Raw genomic sequence first — 21,492 nt, forward strand, 5'->3', positions numbered from 1 at the left:
GGAATAGTATGGCAGATTTTAATACAAAAAAACACAATAATCAGGGAAGAAGAGGCAATAAAAGCAAAAATTGGCAGCTATTGACTTGATGACAAGTCCTCTTTAAACTCTTTCCGATGCTGGGTGTAATAATACGCCCACGTCGGACTCCCCGTTAAGTGCGGGTTCCGAGGCTGAGTTTGCACCTTTCTGGTCACATGCCAGCTGCTATATTCAGCCGCTGGTGGAATCGCTATGATCATCGCCTGTATGTAGCAGAGGTGATTGGACAACTGCAGCTTCTTGTCTCCTTTTTATTTTTCCGTCAATATGGCCATGTGAGGGCTTATTTTTTGCGGGACAAGTTGTACTTTTGAACGACATCATTGGTTTTACCATGTCATGTACTAGTTAACGAGAAAAAATCTACGAGGGATGTGAAATTGCAAAAATAGTGCAATCCCACACTTGTTTTTTTAGATCGGGCGATTCTGAATGCGGCGATACCAAATATGTCTTTGTTTGATTTTTTTTATTGCTTTATTTTGAATGGGGCAAAAGGGGGTGATTTAAACTTTTATTTATTTATTATTTTTGTCATATTTTTTAAAACATTTTTTTTTACTTTTGCCATGCTTAAATAGCCTCCATGGGAGACTAGAAGCTGGCATAGCCTGATCGGCTCTGCTATATACAGGCAACGCTCAGATTGCTCCTATGTAGTAGAATTGCTGCACTGCTATGAGCACCGACCACAGGGTGTCGCTCACAGCAATCCGGCATCAACAACCATAGAGGTCTTCAATAGACTGCTGGTTGTTTGCAGACGTATGGCTGACTCCCGATCACGTGACGGGGTCAGCGATGCGCGCATTTCCGGCCCAATGGCCGGAAGCGCTAGTTAAATGCCACTGTCAGTGGCATTTAACTAGTTAATAGCAGCGGGTGGATCGCGGTTCCACCCGCCGCTATTGCGGGCAGATGTCAGCTGTACAAAACAGCTGACATGTCCCGGATTGATGCGGGCTCACCTGCATCAAAGCAGGTGTTCTGACCTCGGATGTACTATCCCGTCCGAGGTCAGAAAGGGGTTAAAAATATTAAAAAACAAAAAATATCTAAAAGTTCAAATCACCCCCCTTTTGCCACATTCAAAGTAAAACAATAATAAAAAAAAAATCAAATATACACATACTTGGTATCGCCGTATTCAGAATTAACTGATCTATGAATGTAAAAAAGGAATTAACCTGATCGCTAAATGGCGCACCTAGAAAAAAATGTCAAATGTTACGGGTTTTTTTGCCGCCGCAACATTGCATTGAAATGCAATAACGGGCGATCAAAAAATTGTATCTGCACCAAAATAGTATCACTAAAAACATCAGCTCGACACGCAAAAATTAAGCCCTCACCCAACCCCAGGTCACGAAAAGTGGAGACGCTACAGGTATTGGAAAATGGCACAATTTTTTTTTTTGTAACAAACTTTGGAATTTTTTTATGCCACTTAGATAAAAAAGAACCTATACATGTTTGGTGTCTATGAACTCATAATTACTTGGAGAATCATAATGGCAGGTCAGTTTTAGCATTTAGTGAACATGGTAAAACACCACTATGGAATTGCACTTTTATTGCAAAATGGGAAATTTGTTTCCCATTTTCCAATACATGATATGTTAAAACCAATGATGTCTTTCAAAAGTACAACTCGTCCCTCAAAAAACAAGCCCTCACATAGCCATAGTGACAGAAAAATAAAAAAGTTATGGCTCTGGGAAGAAGGGGAGCGAAAAACGAAAATTCAAAAACTGAAATACCCCGGGTCGTTAAGGGGTTAAGCATGCTTATGCTACCCAGAAAATATAGCTAGAAGTAATATTTTGACCAGTACACTGTAGACTAAACCAGCAATATCCCTCTTACCAGCATCACTCAGCCATTTCTCCAGTAAGGGTTTTAGCTTGCACATGTTTTTGAAACTCAGATTAAGGGCTTCAAATCGTGATATTGTTGTTTGGCTGAAATCATTCCCATAGTGTTTACCCATTGCCAGTCCAACATCACCCTGAGAAAAAAAAAGAAAAAGAGATTCTCATCAAATTTGGTAAAAGCTGGCTTTAACCATTACCATTAGCATGTAATCTTAAGGGGGTTTTCCATTACTCGCACAACCCGTTCTCAATCCCTATGTTTCCCCCACATAAAATAATAACACCTATACACCTCCGATGCTGGTGCCATTCCAGTGTTGCCAGCACTGGCTTTCCCTGGGATTGCATAACATTGTTACGTCACACAATCCCTGCGGCCAATCAGCACTGACTTCACTCTCCTCTCCTATATGGATGTAATTGACAACCAAAGGAACTGAGAGCTGCTGCTGCTCTCTCACTTCCTCCGGATGTCTTGATTCGTCCATAGAAGAGGAGAATGAAGCCCGTGCGGATTGGCTGCAGGGATTGTGTGAAATAACAATATCTTCATGCTCCAGGAAAGCCAATGCTGGCAACACTAGAATGGCACCAGCATCGGAGGTGAGTATAAAGCCATGTTGGAAATCCCTGTGTTCACAGCTGAGCTCGGTTAGCCACTCCTTTCCCCTTTATAATCTGGGTTCTGTTACAAATCCATGTCAGAGCTAGTATTTGCTGCATATCTAACAGAGAGAGAGGAGTTCATATGAGGAGAGTTGGAGGAGTGACTGTTGCTTGGTTTGTATGTGTGGTAATTCCCTATCCTTCTCTATTTTGGTTTATTTCCCTACCTCCACGCCCCGTTGCATTCCTCTGTTATATGTGCATAAATATTTTGTATGCCTGGAGTTTTCTGTTAACCCTTGTTTGTCGGCTTGGTGTACTACAGTGCACAGTAGCGTCCCTCTTCCCTGGGTGGGGGAAGAGAATAGACGAATGGCTAACTCAGGAGATAAAGCAAGGGTGGAGGCCCCGACATCTTCACCTTCAGAAGAATCCTGGGGAGTAGGGCGCGCTAGGGCGCCCCCTAGTGTTAGGGACAGAGGAGCCCCATGTCCTGGGTCACCTGACAGCTGTGTCGTGACAATGGCCTTAGTGTTATTATTTTCCTTGGGGAAGACAGAGATTCAGAAGGGGTTGTCCGAGTAGTGGACAACCCCTTTAATATCTTCCAGATTGTTTTCAGTAAAACAATGCACTGCTTGGTAACATATTTTTTGTTGAAACCACTTTACAATGATTTTTAATCTTTATTATTGTATATAAAGTCTAATCAGGTGTATATATAATGTATTTCTCACCTGTGTAAAGCCAAGCTTTATCCTTCTCTGCTTGAAAGTCTTGGCAAACTTTTCCAGTTCTTCCAAATCGCTGGGCTCATCTGAAGCTATTGGTAAGTGTTTGGGGGCATGTAAATGTTGTGGTATTTCCAAATGCGGATCTATAGAAGATCCTGGGAGTCCCGGACGCCCCAGAGCCTATTTAGGTGATAAAAGTTATTACAGTTTTTAGTGTACAATGTTTATAGCATGAAACGTGATGTTGTAATTGTTGTAGATTTCATCCTTCAGCAGTTTCATAAGCACTAAGACATTGTGGGAGAATTAACCAATTTACTTGGAACATATAGCAAGCATCACAACATGGAGGACACAGAAAGAGAACACAACAAGCAAACATGAGAGTTCATAAAGTACAGTATGAAGTATATCAACAAGCAGCTGTAAGGGTATGTGCACACGTCAGGATTTCTAGCAGAAATTTTCCTGACAAAAACCGGACATTTGTGCCAGAAATCCGCATTTTTTTGCGGTTTTCATGAGTTTTTGATGCGTTTTTTGTGCGTTTTTTTTTCCAAATGCATAGAATTGTGGGAAAAACGCGGAAAATCTGCAAAATTAAGGAACATGCTGCTTTTTTTTACCACAATGTGTTTTTTTCGCGGAAAAAAACGCACCATGTGCACAAAGCATGCACAATGCATTCTAAATGATAGGATGCATAATGAATGCGTTTTTAATGAGTTTTTATAGCGAAAAGATGCAAAAGAAACGCGAAAAAACCTGAACGTGTGCACATAGCCTAAAAGTTAACACAGCTCCATCTGCTGTCTGCTCAGCACAGTCCCTGAAACATGAGCCTGCAGCTGTTGTAAACTTCAAAAGTGATATCAATGAGCAGCTAAGTATATCATCTAGAAACTTTGGCAGGAGGGAAGCCATGTCAGTAGCTCCTGGTGAATCAGAATTGCTCTGATTGATTTGGAAGAGTTTTTGTTTTTCTTAAAACATACCTTAAATCTATGCTGATTTCTACTCATTTTGGCATTTTTTTTATATTTTGTATATAGGAGTAATGAGCAGACCCGGGTAATGGCTGTGAACAGTGGCCCACAGGCCACACTACATGGCTGCTCTCTTCCGCCCGGCAGTCAATTTTACCAATATCTAAATTCTTTCAAAGCAGATACTAGTAAAAGGTAGCCTCCTTCTTCTACCATTCAGCCTGTGCAATGGAGGCTCAGCACAGCAGGCGAGATAACATCACTAGATCGCACCTACTGTGCTCAGTCTGCAGACAACAAAGACTGGGGCAGCAGGTTTTGGAAACCGAGGGTGAGGGGGGCAGGTGAGTGTTTTTTTTATCATTCACTTTTGTGGGTATCATTGTTTGGGAGGCTGTGAGGGATCATACTGTGTGTGAAGAGCTGTGGGTGGGATCCATCATAGTGTATGAGGGGCTATGAGGGATTATGCTGTGAAGGAAGATGTGGGGGACCAGACTGTTTGGGTGGCTGTGGGGACATCAGAATTTTTGAAGGCTTTGGGCCATCATACTGTGTAGAAGGCTGTGTGAGATCATACTGGAGCGACCGGTAGGGCCGTGGGGATACTCGGTAGGGATGTGTCATGGCAAAAGTGACCCCGTCCGTGGCCCTGGGCATCCAATAAAAGTCAATTAAAGGGGAAAATAAAGTTAATAGGGGTATTGTTTGTGACGCCACCCGAGGTATTCGGCAATGAAATGGTGGCCGACGCTGCAGTTCAGATCCTCTGGGGCAGATGATGATGCAGCAGAGTTGGTACAGCTCTCCACGGGTAGAGCTAGGACCCAGGGCAGTTATAGTGTGAAATGGTATGGCGGGTGTTGTAGTGCAGGGCAGGTGGCACAGCAAATAATTCAGAGGACACAGCTGGGTGCAGTTTCCAATGCTTTACTCACAGTTCTGCAGATTACTGTCTCCAGCCGTGTGCTGGGTCCTTTGGGTCTGTGACCCAGCTAACCCTCAGATGATTTGGGGTACACTTTTCCAGGACTCCTCTCTTATGTTCCTTTCCTGGCAATCTCACTGCGCTGGCTCCCACCGCTCTTGCCCTGCGCCTTCACACACAGTGTCCCAAGCCAGCAGCCTCGGATCTTGTTGGGCGACGTCCTCTTGGTCCCCTTGATCCTATATGGCTGTCTTTTCAGTGAATATGTGTGGATTTGGCTGTGGCACATACAGATACCACAACCTCCGGCTTGCTAGCTGTGCCTTGTAGTTCTCCACTAGTCTTGGAGGGCCGGTTCCCCCACTGTGACCTGGTCCCTCCACCCAACTACAGTCGGCGTGGACGTGGATACGGGCTCCACGGGTGGATTGCTCACTACCTATGCCCCTAGGACCCCTTCTTTCTCTCTCACTCTCTGGAACTTCTCTCTGCTCTCTCTCTCTGTCCTCTGGTGCTGGGACGAGCTCCTCTCTGCTCAAGTCCCTAGCTCCAACTCCCTCTCACTAACTAACTAACTAACTCCTCCTTCTTGTTTCCATGACAACCCCTCTAACTGCCACTCTCTCCACCCACACCTTCTACCTAGTCCCTCCCTGGCCTGGAGAGGTCTAGTGATGGGTGCTAGTGTGTGGGTACTGGGTAGTGTCCCCTCCTTACCCGAGAGCGGAGTACCACACCTCTGGCTGATGTGCAGTACCTCTGTGGCGACTGGACCTTCAGGGTCATCACAAAACTGTGTGAAGGGAGCCTGTTGGGGCATAATAATGGGTGTGTGTGGGATACTTGTGAGCAAATTAAACTGTGTTAGAGGCTATGGGGGATCATAATATGTGTAGGGGCCATCATACTGTGTGGTAGGCTGTGAGGGGCATTGTACTGTGTGTAAGGAGCTGTGGGATCCATTGTAGTGTATGAGGGGCTATAAGAGATTATACTGTGCACGAAGATGTTGAGAATCATACTGTTTGGGTGGCTGTGGGGACATCATAATTTTTGGAAGCTGTGGGGCCATCATACTGTGTAGGAGGCTGTGTGGCATCATACGATGTGAAGGGGGCCTGTTGGGCCATAATAATGTCTGTGTGTGACGCTTGTGAGGAAATCATGTTGTGTTAGGGGCTGTGGGCAATTATAGTCTGTGTGGGGGCCGTCATACTGTGAGGTAGGCTGTGAGGAGCATCCTACTGTGTTGGAGAGCTGTGTTGAATTATACTTTGTGGAGGGTTATCGGGGGCCATTATACTGTGTGGAGGGGAGCTTATGAGTGTACAAGAACTGAATAACAGGAGCTTTACTGATTTTTATAAGTTTTTTCTATTTATGCTTTAATTATTTGATTTTTATTACATGTTACTGATAAGAATAGATGTTACTATAAGCCCTCTCATAACATGTATTAGTAGTAGAATTACAGTAAATCTGTTGACTAGATACTAATAATATATTAATATTAAGCAGAATTAATTTTAGTCTATTGGTTCGATCCCCACCACAGTCACGGTCCTTCATGTGGCCCCTCAGGAAAATGAATTGCCCACCCCTGGTATAAAGTGTTAGTGTGTGACAGTGACTGACAGTCTGCCCCGTATGAGCCGTTATGATGAATGACAATAGAAACAAAAAATAAATTGCCGCTGTGTAGCTTTAGGAGGGTAACATGTTACTATTTCTGAATAAGCTTCATTAATGCTCCAAGTTTTACTTTTTCATTATTTTAAAATTCATAATTTGCCAAAATACATTTTTTTCATTTATATTTCAATTCTAGAGCAACTTCTATATTCCACTACTATTATTATTAGAAGGTAAGAGGGGAACGCTGCTGTACAGGAAGATTTTAGCAGAGTTCTGACATATTATTATAGACCATACCTGGGAGGCCAGTCCCATTCCAGCTTGAGGTCCACCCTGCTGATGAGGGAGAGAAATGAGATTTGGTTGCAGAAGACCTAGGAGACAGTGTAGGAATTATGGTCAATTGTTTTTTGTGTGTTCACAAGCTGTAAAAATACAGGAATTGAAAGGTCTACTAGAGCGCTAGTCAAAAGAAAACTACAAATGTATCTCTCGCATATTGGAACCTTTAAATATCAATTCTGGAACATATTTTCTTAGAACGCAGTTATTTGTTACTAGATGGTGGCCCGATTCTAACGTATCGGGTATTCTAAAATCTGTATGTAGTTTATTTACAAAGTTTTCAGAATAATGCAATTTACACACAGGATTCGGCCGGCCGGCCACGAGCAATTAGCGAAGCGTGGTTCAAATTGCCACGTAGTATATTGCCCAGCCACGTAGTGTATTGCACAGCCACGTAGTATGTAGCACAGCCCATGTAGTATATTGCCCAGCCACGTAGTATATTGCTCAGCCACGTAGTATATTGCTCAGCCACGTAGTATATAGCACAGCCACGTAGTATATTGCCCAGCCACGTAGTATATAGCACAGACACGTAGTATATAGCACAGACACATAGTATATTGCCTAGCCATGTAATATATTGCTCAGCCACGTAGTATATTGCCCAGCCACATAGTATATTGCTCAGCCACGTAGTATATTTCCCAGCCACCTAGTATATAGCACAGGTACGTAGTATATAGCACAGACACGTAGTATATTGCCCAGCCACGTAATATATTGCACAGCCACATAATATATTGCACAGCCACGTAGTATATAGCACAGCCACGTAGTATATAGCACAGAGACATAGTATATAACACTGCCCATGCAGTATATAACACAGGCCACGTAGTATGTAGCACAGCGATATAGTATATTGCCCAGCCACGTAATATATACACAGCCACGTAGTATATAGAACAGCCACGTAATATATTGCACAGCCAAATAGTACATTGCACAGCCACGTAGTATATAGCACAGAGACGTAGTCTATTACACAACCCATGCAGTATATAACACAGGCCACGTAGTATATAGCACAGCGATGTAGTATATAGCACAGACACGTAGTATATATAGCACAGACACGTAGTATATAGCACAGACACGTAGTATATTGCCCAGCCACGTAATATATTGCCCAGTCACGTAGTATATTGCACAGCCATGTAGTATATTGCACAGCCACGTAGTATATAGCACAGCCAAGTAGTATATAGCACAGAGACGTAGTATATAACACTGCCCATTCAGTAAAGAGCACAGCGATGTAGTATATTGGTCAGCCACATTATATATTGCCCAGCCACGTAATATATTGCCCAGCCACGTAGTATATAGCACAGCCCACATAGCATACAGCACAGAGATGTAGTATATAGCACAGCCCACGCAGTAACTAACACAGCCCACGTAGTATATAGCAATGTGGGCACCATATCCCTGTTAAAAAAAGAATTAAAATAAAAAATAGTGATATACTCACCCTCCGTCGGCCCCCGGATCCAGCTGAGGCGTTTACCGATGCTTCTCGCGATGCTCTGGTCCCAAGAGTGCATTGCGGTCTTGTGAGACCGCTACGCCATCATCTCGCGAGACCGCAATGCATGGACCGGTCACCGGAGCGTCGCGAGGAGCGGGAAAGGCACCGGAAGGTGAGTATATGATGATTTTTTATTTTTTTTAATTATTTTTAACATTAGATCTTTTTACTATTGATGCTGCATAGCCATTTTGCCGCCGGACTGTGCCCGTCGCTGATTGGTTGTGGCCGTTTTGCCATGACCAATCAGCAACGTGGGATTTCCGTGACAGACAGAAAGACAGACAGACAGAAGGACAGACAGAAAGACGGAAGTAACCCTTAGACAATTATATAGTAGATTCCGCCTGGGAATAAATTGACAGCAGGGTGTAACCCCTAGTCAAAAGGGTATGTTGCTATGCTGTTTGGCACTGACGGCACTAATTAGACAGTGTAACACTGGTTTCAAACATCCATGAAACATGGACCCTTCTTTAATCGCAGTTCCTTGCCCAATCACAGGTTCTCATGACATCATCTAATCTATATATATAATTGTCTAAGGGTTTTTCCGTCTGTCTGTCTGTCTGTCTTTCTGTCTGTCTGTCTGTCCTGGAAATCCCGCGTCTCTGATTGGTCGAGGCCGCCAGGCCTCGACCAATCAGAGACGGGCACAGCATGGCGACGATGATGTCATAAAGGTTGCCTCGACCAATCAGCGACGGGCACAGTCTTCCGCGAATTCGCTTCGACCAATCAGCGACGGGCACAGTATCGACGTAGATGTCATAATGGTTGCCATGGTGACGATGATGTCATAAAGGTTGCCTCGACCAATCAGCGACGGGCACAGTCTGCCGCGAATTCTGGAATCATCATTGTCCATATACTACGGGGACATGCATATTCTAGAATACCCGATGCGTTAGAATCAGGCCACAATCTAGTTACCTTATAAATGCCTAAACAGCAATTAGCTCCGGTAATGAGACCTGGTATTCAAGTTGGATATTGCGGTTCGAACATGGTCCTTGGAAATAATTTTTCATTGTTATGCTTTTACTTATTAAGGTAATTCTGAGACTGTTTTTTCGTGACACATTGTACTTTACATCAATAGTAAATCTAGGTTGATACATTTTTGTTAAAAGTAAACATTTTAATGTTTCTGCCCTTAAAATAAAATAGTCACGGTGCACACAATTTTTAACATGTAACATGCAGGTGCTTCTCCCAAAATTAGAATATCATCAAAAAGTTAATTTATTTCAGTTCTTCAATACAAAAAATGAAACTCATATATTATATAGAGTCATTACAAACAGAGTGATCTATGTCAAGTGTTTATTTCTGTTAATGTTGATGATTATGGCTTACAGTCAATGAATATATATAGTGAATATATGAGTTTCACTTTTTGTACTGAAGAACTGAAATAAAGTAACTTTTTGAGGATATTCTAATTTTGCGAGAAGCATCTGTATGCTTCTTTAATATTGGCATAATATTTAATACATCCATTTTGGGGGGGAATTAACAAGTTAAACAGCAATATTTCAGTTTTGTACATTTCCCCAAAAACCTATTTTTTAAAGGGACATATTCAGAGCCTCCCAATTTTAAAAAGTGCACCACTTAACAATTAAAAATAGTAAACGGGAAGTTTCGGCATCCTTTTTGTGTGGGAATAAAATGAAAACATTTATTTTTTTTCTGAAGACGGCACCCCTTTTGGAAATTATCTCGGGGCGTAGTGAACACAGATGTTTCATAGATTCGAATTGCATTGCACCATGAAAATGAAAAATTGTATTCTTGAAAAATGTTTCTTTTTTTATTTTCTAAATATGAGAAAAATGTATCCCTAGTACAGTAATACCGTATATGCGGTCATACACTACTGATTGAGCATATGGCATGGTTTGGAATGGTAGGAGCGCCATGTGGAAACCGAACCTCCAGATGTGACCGTATTTTGGAAATGACACCTCCCAGAAATGTATTTTCTGTTGTAGTAAGTCATTTTACCCCACAAGTGTCTAAAATATTATTCTTCATGTGTAGTAGAACCTAAGTACATGCATATAAAAGGTTTAGTGTCTTCAGAAATGACATTTTACATCACTCTAATAGACAAATGGCTTTCGCTTGCTGCATCTCACACTACATAAAATTTCTGAAACTTTTGGTTACACAGGAGAATGTCGGTTCTGTCATTAGGTATTGTTGATGAGCTCATCAAGATGTGCCGACATTTACTCTTCTTCTCCCGTAAGAACATGAGTAACACTTTAGTGAAGAAGCCAGCTAGACCACAAGTCTCCAGTAGATGCCACTAAGAAGCCATGTGCTTCACTTTCAACCTCAGGCTTGTAAATTATCTGTTGCGCAAGGAACGTTTCTATATTCACCTGGCACCTTTCTCGCCATTAGTCATGTCAGCGATTAAAACTATGATTTCAACAAAAATAAAATATATATTTTAGGTAGTGTTAGGTAGTCTTTCCCAGCACATGTCAGCTGTTTTGAACAGCTGACATGTGCCCCTAACAGCTGCGGGTGGAATTGTGATCCACCCGTGGCTGTTAACCTGTTAAATGCTGCTATCAAACTCTGACAGCTGCATTTAATGTGATCGCGCCGGAAGCGCGTCACTAATCCCATCCATCAGCGCCCGTGTCAGATGACCGCAGATCACCGATGGGTTGGCATGACAACCCGGGGTCTACAGCAAACCCCTGTGGTTGTCAATACCAGACTGCCCAGCGGTCGTCGCTGATAGCAAGTGAGAATTTCTGCTACGTAGAGTAGGGCTGAAGACCAGCTCTATGTAGCACAAGCGATTGGATGATCGAAGCTTCTAGTCTCATATTGAGACTATTGAAGCAATTGAAAAGTAAAAAAAAAAGTTTTAAAAAATAAAAATATAAAAGTTCAAATCACCCCCCCATTCGCCCCTTTCAAAATAAAACAATTAAAAAAAAATTAAAAGTACATATATTTGGTATCGCCGTGTTCAGAATCGCCCGATCTATCAAGATATTAAAAGAATTAATTAGATCGGTAAACAGCATAGCAAAATAAAAAGTTAAAATGCCAGAATTAAATTTTTTTGGTCACCGCAACATTGAATTAAAATGCAATAACGTGTGATAAAAAGATTGTATGTGCACCAAAATAATATCATTAAAAACGTCAGATCGGTGCGCAAAAAAATAGCCCTCACCCAACATGAGATCACGAAAAATGGAGACGCTACGGGTATCGGAAAATTGCGCAATTTTTCTTTTAACAAGCTTTGGATTTTTTTTTCACCACTTAAATAAAAAAGAACCTAGACATGTTTGGTGTCTTTGAACTTGTAATGACCTGGAGAATCATAATGGCAGGTCAGTTTTAGCATTTGGTGAACATGGTAAAAAGAAAACAAAAAAAAAATATGGAATTGCATTTTTTTTTGTAATTTCACCACACTTGAATTTTTTGGCTGTTTTCCAGTAAACTATATGGTAAAACCAATGATGTAGTTCAAAAGTACAACTCGTCCCACAAAAAACAAGCCCTCACATGGCCATATTGACAGAAAAATAAAAAATGGCTCTGGGAAGCAGGGGAGCAAAAAACAGAAACGCAAAAATGAAAATGGGCTACGGCGTGAAGGGGTTAAACTGGTTATCAAAACAACATCAAGCAGCCCAGTAAGTGACACATCTCCGGAATCAGGGTCTCTGCCCCTACATAATGCTGCTCTCAGATTACATGGCACAAACTTGGTGATATATGTCCTTTAGCTCTATAGGGAATTTGGAGCTCAGTATCAGACAAACAGATCTGTGACTGCTATAAAGATTTATTGAGAAATTAGAAAAGTCAGAATAATCAAACAAAAACTTTAAAAAACCTGACAATTCACATTTTGCTGAGATTAGAACTTTATTCAGTTTTGTCTTATCTCTTTTAAACCTCATTGCATTTCTCTGATAGATGAGACATTTACTTTATTAATTATTATTTATTTTATATTTTGTCTGCAAGGAAAATGTTTGGATATTTTAAATAATTATGTAATGACTCTGTGAACGTTGTTTGAGCAAACGTATTAGCCAAACTTACATCTATTAACAACTGCTTATCACAGAACTTAAAAAAACAAACATTTTTTGAAGTCTACAGCCTCCCTCTGTATGACAATTACTAGATCCTGTGCAGCACACTAGTGACATGAGTACTTCTAGGGAAGGGTCACACTTTTTCAGCATTTTGTTTTTTGAGCTTTTTTGCTGTTTTTTTGGCATGTTAGATTTGTCTCTTGTGCGTGATGATACAGTTTAGTGTTGAAAAAAAAGTCCTATTCCATAGAATCAAGTTTTGGCACAAAAAATGCAGCAAAACCTGATACCTGCATTTTTGGTGCGTTTTTTTCAGCCTTTTTAACCACTCATTCAAGTCAATGGGTGAAAAACAAAAAAAATACTGAAAAAAGTGACATGCTCTATCAAAGTATTGATAAAAACAAAAAGCAATGTGTGTGCATGAGATTTCTGAAAAGTTATACGCTTTGCTGGTACTGTAAAACACAGCTGAAAATTTGCTTAAAAAATATTTAAAAAAAGACTCCCAGTGTGAACTTAGCCTAAATCCCATTCTGAGGCAAGTATTACCCAGCTGCCTTTTATTTCCTCACTCAATGGTCTTCTACAGCCACTAACAAAGAAGGCCACACACTGGACCTCATCTTCACCCGCCTCTGCTCCCTATCTAACCTCTCTAACTCACCTCTTCCTCTTTCTGACCACAACCTACTCACATTCTCTTCCCTCTCCACTCCTTGTCTACAACCCCCAACCTACAAACTTGCAAACCCTCGCAGAAGTCTTAAACACCTCGATCTACACTCAATCTCTGAATCCCTTCTCTCTCTCACAGACATAAGTTCCCTACACAATGCGGATGACGCTGCCGCGCTATATAACACCAAAATAGCTGTAGCTTTGGAATCTGTTGCCCCTCTCGCACATACCAAAGCTCGCAAAATCAACAGACAGCCCTGGCACACCAGCCTGACCAAAGAACTGAGGCGAGCTTCTAGGGCTGCTGAGCGGAGATGGAAAAAATCCCACTCCAACGAGCACTTCATCGCATTCAAACAGTCCCTCACTACTTTCAAGGCCCCACTCGCCACAGCAAAACAAACCTACTACTCATCTCTCATATCCTCCCTGTCTCACAACCCTAAACAGTTATTCAACACCTTCAATTCTCTCCTCCGTCCCCAGCACCTCCTCCCTCCCCACTCATCTCAGCTGAAGACTTTGCCTCATTTTTCAAGCAGAAGATTGATAACGTCAGAGACAGTTTTGGTCAACAACCCCCAGAGCCCTTCCTCCCAACTGCCCAGCCTTCCACCTTCAAAACCAACTTCTCCACCAATACAGAAGATCGACTCTCCACTCTACTCTCAAGATCACATCTCACCACCTGTGCACTTGACCCAGTCCCTTCCCACTACATACCAAACCTCGCCACAGTCTTCATCCCAACCCTAACCCATCTCTTCAACCTATCCCTAACAACTGGTGTGTTTCCCTCAAGCTATAATCACTTCATGACCTTGGGATTTTCCGTTTTTCCGTGTTAGTTTTTCGCTCCCTCTTTCCCAGAGCCATAACATTTTTATTTTTCCGTCAATATGGCCATGTGGGGGCTTATTTTTTTCGAAACAAGTTGTACTTTTGAACGACATCATTGGTTTTAGCATGTTGTGTACTAGAAAACGGGAAAAAAATTCCAAGTGCGGTGAAATTGCAAAAAATGTGCAATCCCACACTGGTTTTTTATTTGGCTTTTTTTGCTAGGTTCACTAATTGCTAAAACTGACCTGCCATTATAATTCTCCAGGTCATTACGAGTTCATAGACACCTAACATGTCTAGGTTATTTTTTATCTAAGTGGTGAAAAAAATTCCAAACTTTGCTAAAAAAGTAGCGTCTCCATTTTTCATGATCTGGGGTCGATTGAGGGCTCACTTTTTGCGTGCCGAGCTGGTGATTTTAATGCTACCATTTTAGTGCAGATACGTTCTTTTGATCGCCCAGTTTTGCATTTTAATGCAATGTCGCGGCGACAAAAAAAACGTAATTCTGGCTTTTCTAATTTTTTCTCTCTACGCCGTTTAGCGATCAGGTTAATCCTTTTTCATTGATAGATCGGGCGATTCTGAACGCTGTGGTACCAAATATGCAAATGTTTGATTTTTTTTATTGATTTATTTTGAATGGGGCGAAAGGGGGGGTGATTTAAACTTTTATATATTTTTTTTTTTCACATTTTTTTTTAACTTTTTTTTTAACTTTTGCCATGATTCAATAGCCTCCATAGGAGGCTAGAAGCTGGCACAACTCGATCGCCTCTGCTACATAGCAGCGATCATCAGATCGCTGCTATGTAGCTGAATTGCAGGTGTGCTATGAGCGCCGACCACAGAGTGGCGCTCACAGCTAGGCGGGATCAGTAACCATAGAGGTCTCAAGGACTAAGGTTACTATGCAGAAGCATCGCTGACCCCCAATCATGTGACGGGGGTCGGCGATGAGCTCATTTCCGGCCGGAGGCGCCAGTTAAATGCCGCTGTCAGCGTTTGACAGTGGCATTTAACTAGTTAATAGCAGCGGGTGAATCGCGATTTCACCCGCTGCTATTGCGGGCACATGTCAGCTGTTCAAAACAGCTGACATGTCCCGGCTTTGATGCGGGCTCACTGCCGGAACCCTTCTTCAAAACGGGGTATTTGACCTCGGACGTACTATCCCGTCCAAGGCCAGAAAGCGGTTTTAAACATGCCTCAATCACACCTATCCTCAAAAAGCCCTCTCTTGACCCATCTTATGTATCTAGCTATCGCCCTATATCACTTCTCCCCATGCCTCAAAACTACTGGAACAACACGTCCATCTTGAACTGTCCTCCCATCTCTCTTCCTCCTCCCTCTTCGACCGCTTACAATCTGGCTTCTGGTCACACCACTCCACTGAAACTGCCCTAACCAAGGTCACCAATGACCTATTAACTGCCAAGAGCAAGCGACACTACTCTGTCCTCTTCCTCCTGGACCTGTCCTCTGCCTTTGACACAGTGGACCATTCCCTATTATTACAGACCCTCTCATCCATTGGCATCACAGACTTGGCCCTATCCTGGATCTCATCATACCTAACAGACCGGACATTCAGCGTCTCCCACTCACACACCACCTCCTCACCTCGACCCCTATCTGTCAGAGTCCCGCAAGGTTCAGTCCTAGGGCCGCTGCTCTTCTCCATTTACACCTTTGGCCTTGGATAGCTCCTAGAATCTCACGGCTTTCAGTATCATCTCTATGCTGATGACACACAGATCTACATCTCTGGACCAGATATCACCAGCCTACTAACCAGAATCCCTCAATGTCTGTCCGCTATTTCATCCTTCTTCTCCACTAGATTTCTGAAACTTAACATGGACAAAACAGAATTCATCATCTTTCCCCCATCTCATGCGACCCCCCCCAATGAACCTATCCATTACAGTAAATGGCTGCCCACTCTCCCCAGTCCCACAAGCTCGCTGCATTGGGGTAATCCTTGACACTGATCTCTCCTTCAAACCGCATATCCAAGCCCTTTCCAATTCCTGCCGCCTTCAGCTCAAAAAATATTTCATGGATCTGTACATTCCTAAACCAAGAATCTGCAAAAACCCTAGTCCATGCCCTCATCATCTCCCGCCTCAGCTACTGTAACCTTCTGCTCTGTGGCCTCCCCTCGAACACTCTCACACCCCTCCAATCTATTCTAAACTCTGCTGCCCGACTAATCCACCTATCCCCCGCTATTCCCCAGCCTCTCCCCTCTGTCAATCCCTTCACTGGCTCCCCATTGCCCAGAGACTCCAGCACAAAACCCTAACCATGACATACAAAGCCATCCGCAACCTGTCTCCTCCATACATCTGTGACCTCGTCTCCCGGTACTTACCTGCACGCAACCTCAGATCCTCACAAAATCTCCTTCTCTACTCCCCTCCTTTCTCCGCTTCCCACAATCGCATACAAGATTTCTCTCGCGTATCACCCCTACTCTGGAACTCTCTACCACAACACATCAGACTCTCGCCCACCATCGAAACATTCAAAAAGAACCTGAAGACCTACCTCTTCCGACAAGCCTACAACTTGCAGTAACCACCGATGGACCAAACCGCTGCACAACCAGCTCTACCCTCACCTACTGTATCCTCACCCATCCCTTGTAGATTGTGAGCCCTCGCGGGCAGGGTCCTCTCTCCTCCTGTACCAGTCGTGACTTGTATTGTTTAAGATTACTATACTTGTTTTTATTATGTATACCCCTCCTCACATGTAAAGCGCCATGGAATAAATGGTGCTATAATAAATAGTAATAATAATAATATTTTATCTTTTCAAGTTCCCTGAAAATGAAGCAGGACCCTCCATCTTTACGGACACGTTGGGCACTGAGTTTGTAGGCTGATTATACGTCATCTCATTAATTTCTGTGAAGGTAAATATTTTCCTTATAAGACACAGAAACTTTGATCCGGCCGCTCACAAAGTATTTCCTACAAGATGAGCAGCTCCTGTCATGATCACATATGTATGAAAATGCCTGCTGGTTCCCAATACTATACATATGGGACATACAGTGACACTCGCAGAAACAGACATTTTTCTGGACTGGTCAATAATCGTGTTGTAGAAATCTACACTCTGCAGAAAAGGGCAATAATAGACTCTTTATACAGCAAATGTATGATAAGCCATGAATATTACCTTGCTGGACAGGCTGCGTCTGCGTGAGGAGGAACTGGGACGCCGACTGTAAGTGACTGGGGACCAGTACTAGTTGTTGGAGGGAATGTAGAGATGTCATATCCTGCAAGAAGGGGAAACAAGAGATTCTTTTGACAGTGAGATTTTACCATGTAATGAATGTCTCTAGATGTTGTTCGGTCCTACCCTAAAATCTCAAGAGGGTCCTAATTATCGGCAACTATTGCTAGCACACACTATAGTGATGATTTATTGGTCCTTACCCCCAGAATCCAGAGTATTGACTGAATAAACAGTTTACCTGTAAGTAAAAGTATCGCCTGGTACTTGATGACCGGTCGTGTTATTTCCAGTCGCAATTTTTAAAAGTGTAATATCGGTAAAAATAGCCCCTTTATCCTGGCACGCAGCACATATCCTAACCAGATGTTGTTCGGTCCTACCCTTAAGTTTCAAGAGGGTCCTAATTATCGGCAACTATTGCTAGCATACATTATAGTGACGAGTTATTGGTCCTTGCCCCCAGAATCCAGAGTATTGACTGAATAAACAGTTTACCTGTAAGGAAAAGTATCGCCTGGTACTTGATGACCGGTCGTGTTATCTCTGGTCAAAACTTTTAAAAAGTGTCATATCGGCAAAAAAAAACCTTTTTCCTGTCACGTAGCACATATCCGAACCAGATGTTCATTTCTTTCCAATTCTTACCCATCCTCCATCTTTGTACTCTCAAGAATCCTAAATACTGATGAGGAAATGTGTAGAGGGGGTGACATCTTCTTGGTACTTTTCAGGCAGTGTCACTCTTGGGGTACTGCCCTTGTCAGGGCAAGAGCAACACACGGCCACAACAGGGTTATATAGAAACCTCATAGGATATCCCTGTACTAAAACTTAGCTTTTAATAATAACATTTAAAACACTGAACTCCACCGACGCAAACCAAAAAAGTGCTCATGTGAACCAGTGCTCAAACAAGAAAATTGGTTGGATCTCACCAATGGTAGCAGAGTGGAGTGCCTCTCCAATGGTAGTAGACGTATAGTCACCATAGAAAATCTCCCAGTATCCTTAACTGGAGGTCCTTAGTCCACGTATAGGGATGGGGTCTGGGTGTGGGGTAATGTCTCTCTTCCCTGTAAAGCCCGTTCAAGCTCCTGTCCTGACAAGGACAGGCCCCAAGTGATCCCTATCTATGGACTCCACCAACACCTGGACCGTAGCGTATTTCTCCCAACGCGTTTCATAACCAATAACAGAGACTCATCAGGGGAGCAAGTATGCCAGTAATTAGCTTGTCAAAAGGTGCAATAACAGTCCTTCTCAAAGCTGGGGCCTGCAGTGGCTAGGTACCCATGCTGACGTCTGGGTCCATGGTGGTATACTTCCCCCCATTCACTGAATGCGCTCTTAAATAGCTGGTGCAATAGGACCCGCCCCAATGTATGTGAGTGATTGGTTACCCACCTAGCATATATCCCTATGGTACGCCACAACTGGGAGGGGGTAGTATAGGGATCAGTATACTTACAGCTAACACCGGTGTTGGGTACGCCCTCCTATACACGTGTGAGTGGCCGGCACTCCATACCGGAGCGTTCCCTAGCCGGAAGTACCGCCGCCATCTTGCATTCGTAACTTCCGGTCGGTGACAGTGTAGGGAACTGCTCATACTCGCGGCGTGCATTCCAAACAGTGGATCGCAAGTGTGCCGGATGTGCGGTCACCATGTTGTGGATGTCACACCGCCCCTTCTGTGCGCTAAGGGCAGACGTCCGCCAGCCGGAGACTGTGAATCCTGGTACATGCCTATTGTAGTGCCGCCCCCATGTTACGCTGCATATTGAATATAAATGCTGCACAACAAGGGAATAATGCCGGGTACTATGATCTACTCCAATGGCGCTAGTACCCTCTTATAAAGCATATAGGCACAAACATATACACGGCTTATGAATATTTTAGCAAAGTATAGAGCTGCATAACAGTTCACAGATGTGAATTCTAGAGTGAACAGTGTGCATAATGGATATATATATATGAATCCCGAGTACCAGCCATGGCATACAGGCACACTTTCCTCGTACAGAAAAGTAGAGAGTTGGGGGGAGGGGAGAGGGGGGGGGGAAAGCAACAACTGAGGCGAGGGAAGGTTACAACCGCCGTGAGACAGATGAATAGGAGGCACAAAATTATAAGGCCGAGTTATTTATATATATAAAACAGTTACCCATGATTTCCATTTTTTCACCCACAATGGTTGACAGAATCAAAGTATGGGGAACTGTGCAAAGAGGAAACAGGTGAGTCCCCCTAAATGTCACAATCGACTACGATCGATTTTGTTTCCTTTGGTGGTCTCCCGTTATAGCAGTCCTTACCCACCAAGATAAGAGATGCCCGAATTCAGGCTACGCATAGAATACAAGTGGGAGAGTGTCTGAGTCAGGGATGAACTGGCACGAACATTCATATCCTATGGATAAAACAGGGGGTGTTTATTTTATGGGGGGGGGAGAGAGAGGAGAGGGGGGGAGGGGGGCTGCGGGGGGGCAGTTGCCTAGTGGAGTCACAGAAAACACCCAAAACTCAACTGGTCATTTAGACCCCGGGGGTGACATGAGTCCAAGGTGAAGATCCATTTTGCCTCTCTTTGTAGGAGTAGCCTGTCCAGGTCCCCTCCTCTAGGAGGCATATCGACTTTGTCTATTCCCATGAAGCGTATAACCTTCGTGTCCCCCCCGTGAACACCATTAACATGTCGGGCAATGGGAGTATCCCTTCTGTTCCGTATGTCACCCACATGTTCTAGTATCCGTTTCCAGAACTCTTTGATGGTCTTCCCCACATATGTGATTCCACATGTACCAATAGCCCTATAGACTATACCAGTGGTTTTACAATTGATGAATTGTTTCACAGGGAACATTTCCTGTGTACTCTCATTGAGGAATTCCTTCCCCCCTTGAATATATACACATGCAGTCAAGGTGCCACATTTAAAGCATCCTACGGGTTTTTTGGGGAGCCAAGTCTCTTTTCTGGGGGTGCTGAAATGGCTATGAACCATTCTGTCACCCAAAGTTCTGCTTCTTCGGTACGTGACCTGTGGCTCATCCCCCACTGCATCCCTCAGGTTTTCATCCATTTTCAAAATACCCTAGTGAGGCCTAAGAATTTCCTTGACCGAAGATGCACCATTATTGTAGGTACATATCAGTCTAACCTTTTTATCCATTTCTTCCTCCCTAGTAGAGGGTGTAAGGAGAGATGCCCTACACTCTCTGTTTGCAAATTGAAAAGCTCTCCTAAGAACCCAGTCCGGGTACCCCTTGCTCAAGAACCTCTGTCTAAGATCATCCGCTTTATTTTTAAAATCCCCCCTGGTTAGAGCAATTCCTTCTCAGTCTCAGGTACTGCCCCTTAGGAATACCTTTCCTAAGGGGGTGTGGGTGCTGACTATCCCACCTGAGCAAGGAGGAACTTACAGCTAACACGGGTGTTGGGTACACCCTCCTATACACGTGTGAGTGGCTGGCACTCCATACTGGAGTGTTCCCTAGCCGGAAGTACCGCCGCCATCTTGCATTCGTAACTTCTGGTTGGTGACAGTGTAGGGAACTGCTCATACTCGCGGCGTGCGTTCCAAACATGGCCACCTTTTATGCCCTGCCCAAGGTCCACAAAGGGTTGGACCCTCTCAGGGGAAGACCCATCGTGTCAGGAATAGGGAGCATTGGGCAAAACATTGGTATATACATTGATAAGATACTAAGACCCTTTGTTACCTCGCTCCCATTATATGTTAAGGATACGATGGATCTCCTCCGGAGATTAGAAGGACTCTCTCTGGAACAGGGCACTCTCTTGGCAAGCATTGACGTGGAGGCTCTTTACTCCTCGATTCCTCATGACTGTGGTATTCGAGGGGTTCAGCATTTCCTCAGCACAAGGGGGCAACAATATCATGCCCACAATGAGTTGGTTGTTACCCT

General features: G+C 43.4%; 1 protein-coding gene across 4 annotated transcripts in view; it reads right to left on the bottom strand.

Annotated features, from left to right (window-relative positions):
• POU2F3 (POU class 2 homeobox 3) overlaps positions 1–21,492 on the bottom strand; it is a 408,573-nt gene that overhangs the window by 39,687 nt on the left and 347,394 nt on the right. For all 4 annotated transcript variants that reach the window (XM_077250489.1, XM_077250486.1, XM_077250487.1 and 1 more), the window contains exons 5-8: positions 17,498–17,600; positions 7,103–7,179; positions 3,260–3,436; positions 1,909–2,050 (exon numbers count right to left, since the gene is read on the bottom strand). In XM_077250489.1, the coding sequence (XP_077106604.1) occupies positions 1,909–2,050; positions 3,260–3,436; positions 7,103–7,179; positions 17,498–17,600 (499 nt within the window). The remainder of the gene's footprint in view (positions 1–1,908; positions 2,051–3,259; positions 3,437–7,102; positions 7,180–17,497; positions 17,601–21,492) is intronic.

Source organism: Ranitomeya variabilis, chromosome 4 (assembly GCF_051348905.1).
Source record: "Ranitomeya variabilis isolate aRanVar5 chromosome 4, aRanVar5.hap1, whole genome shotgun sequence".
Taxonomy (NCBI): Eukaryota; Metazoa; Chordata; class Amphibia; order Anura; family Dendrobatidae; genus Ranitomeya; species Ranitomeya variabilis.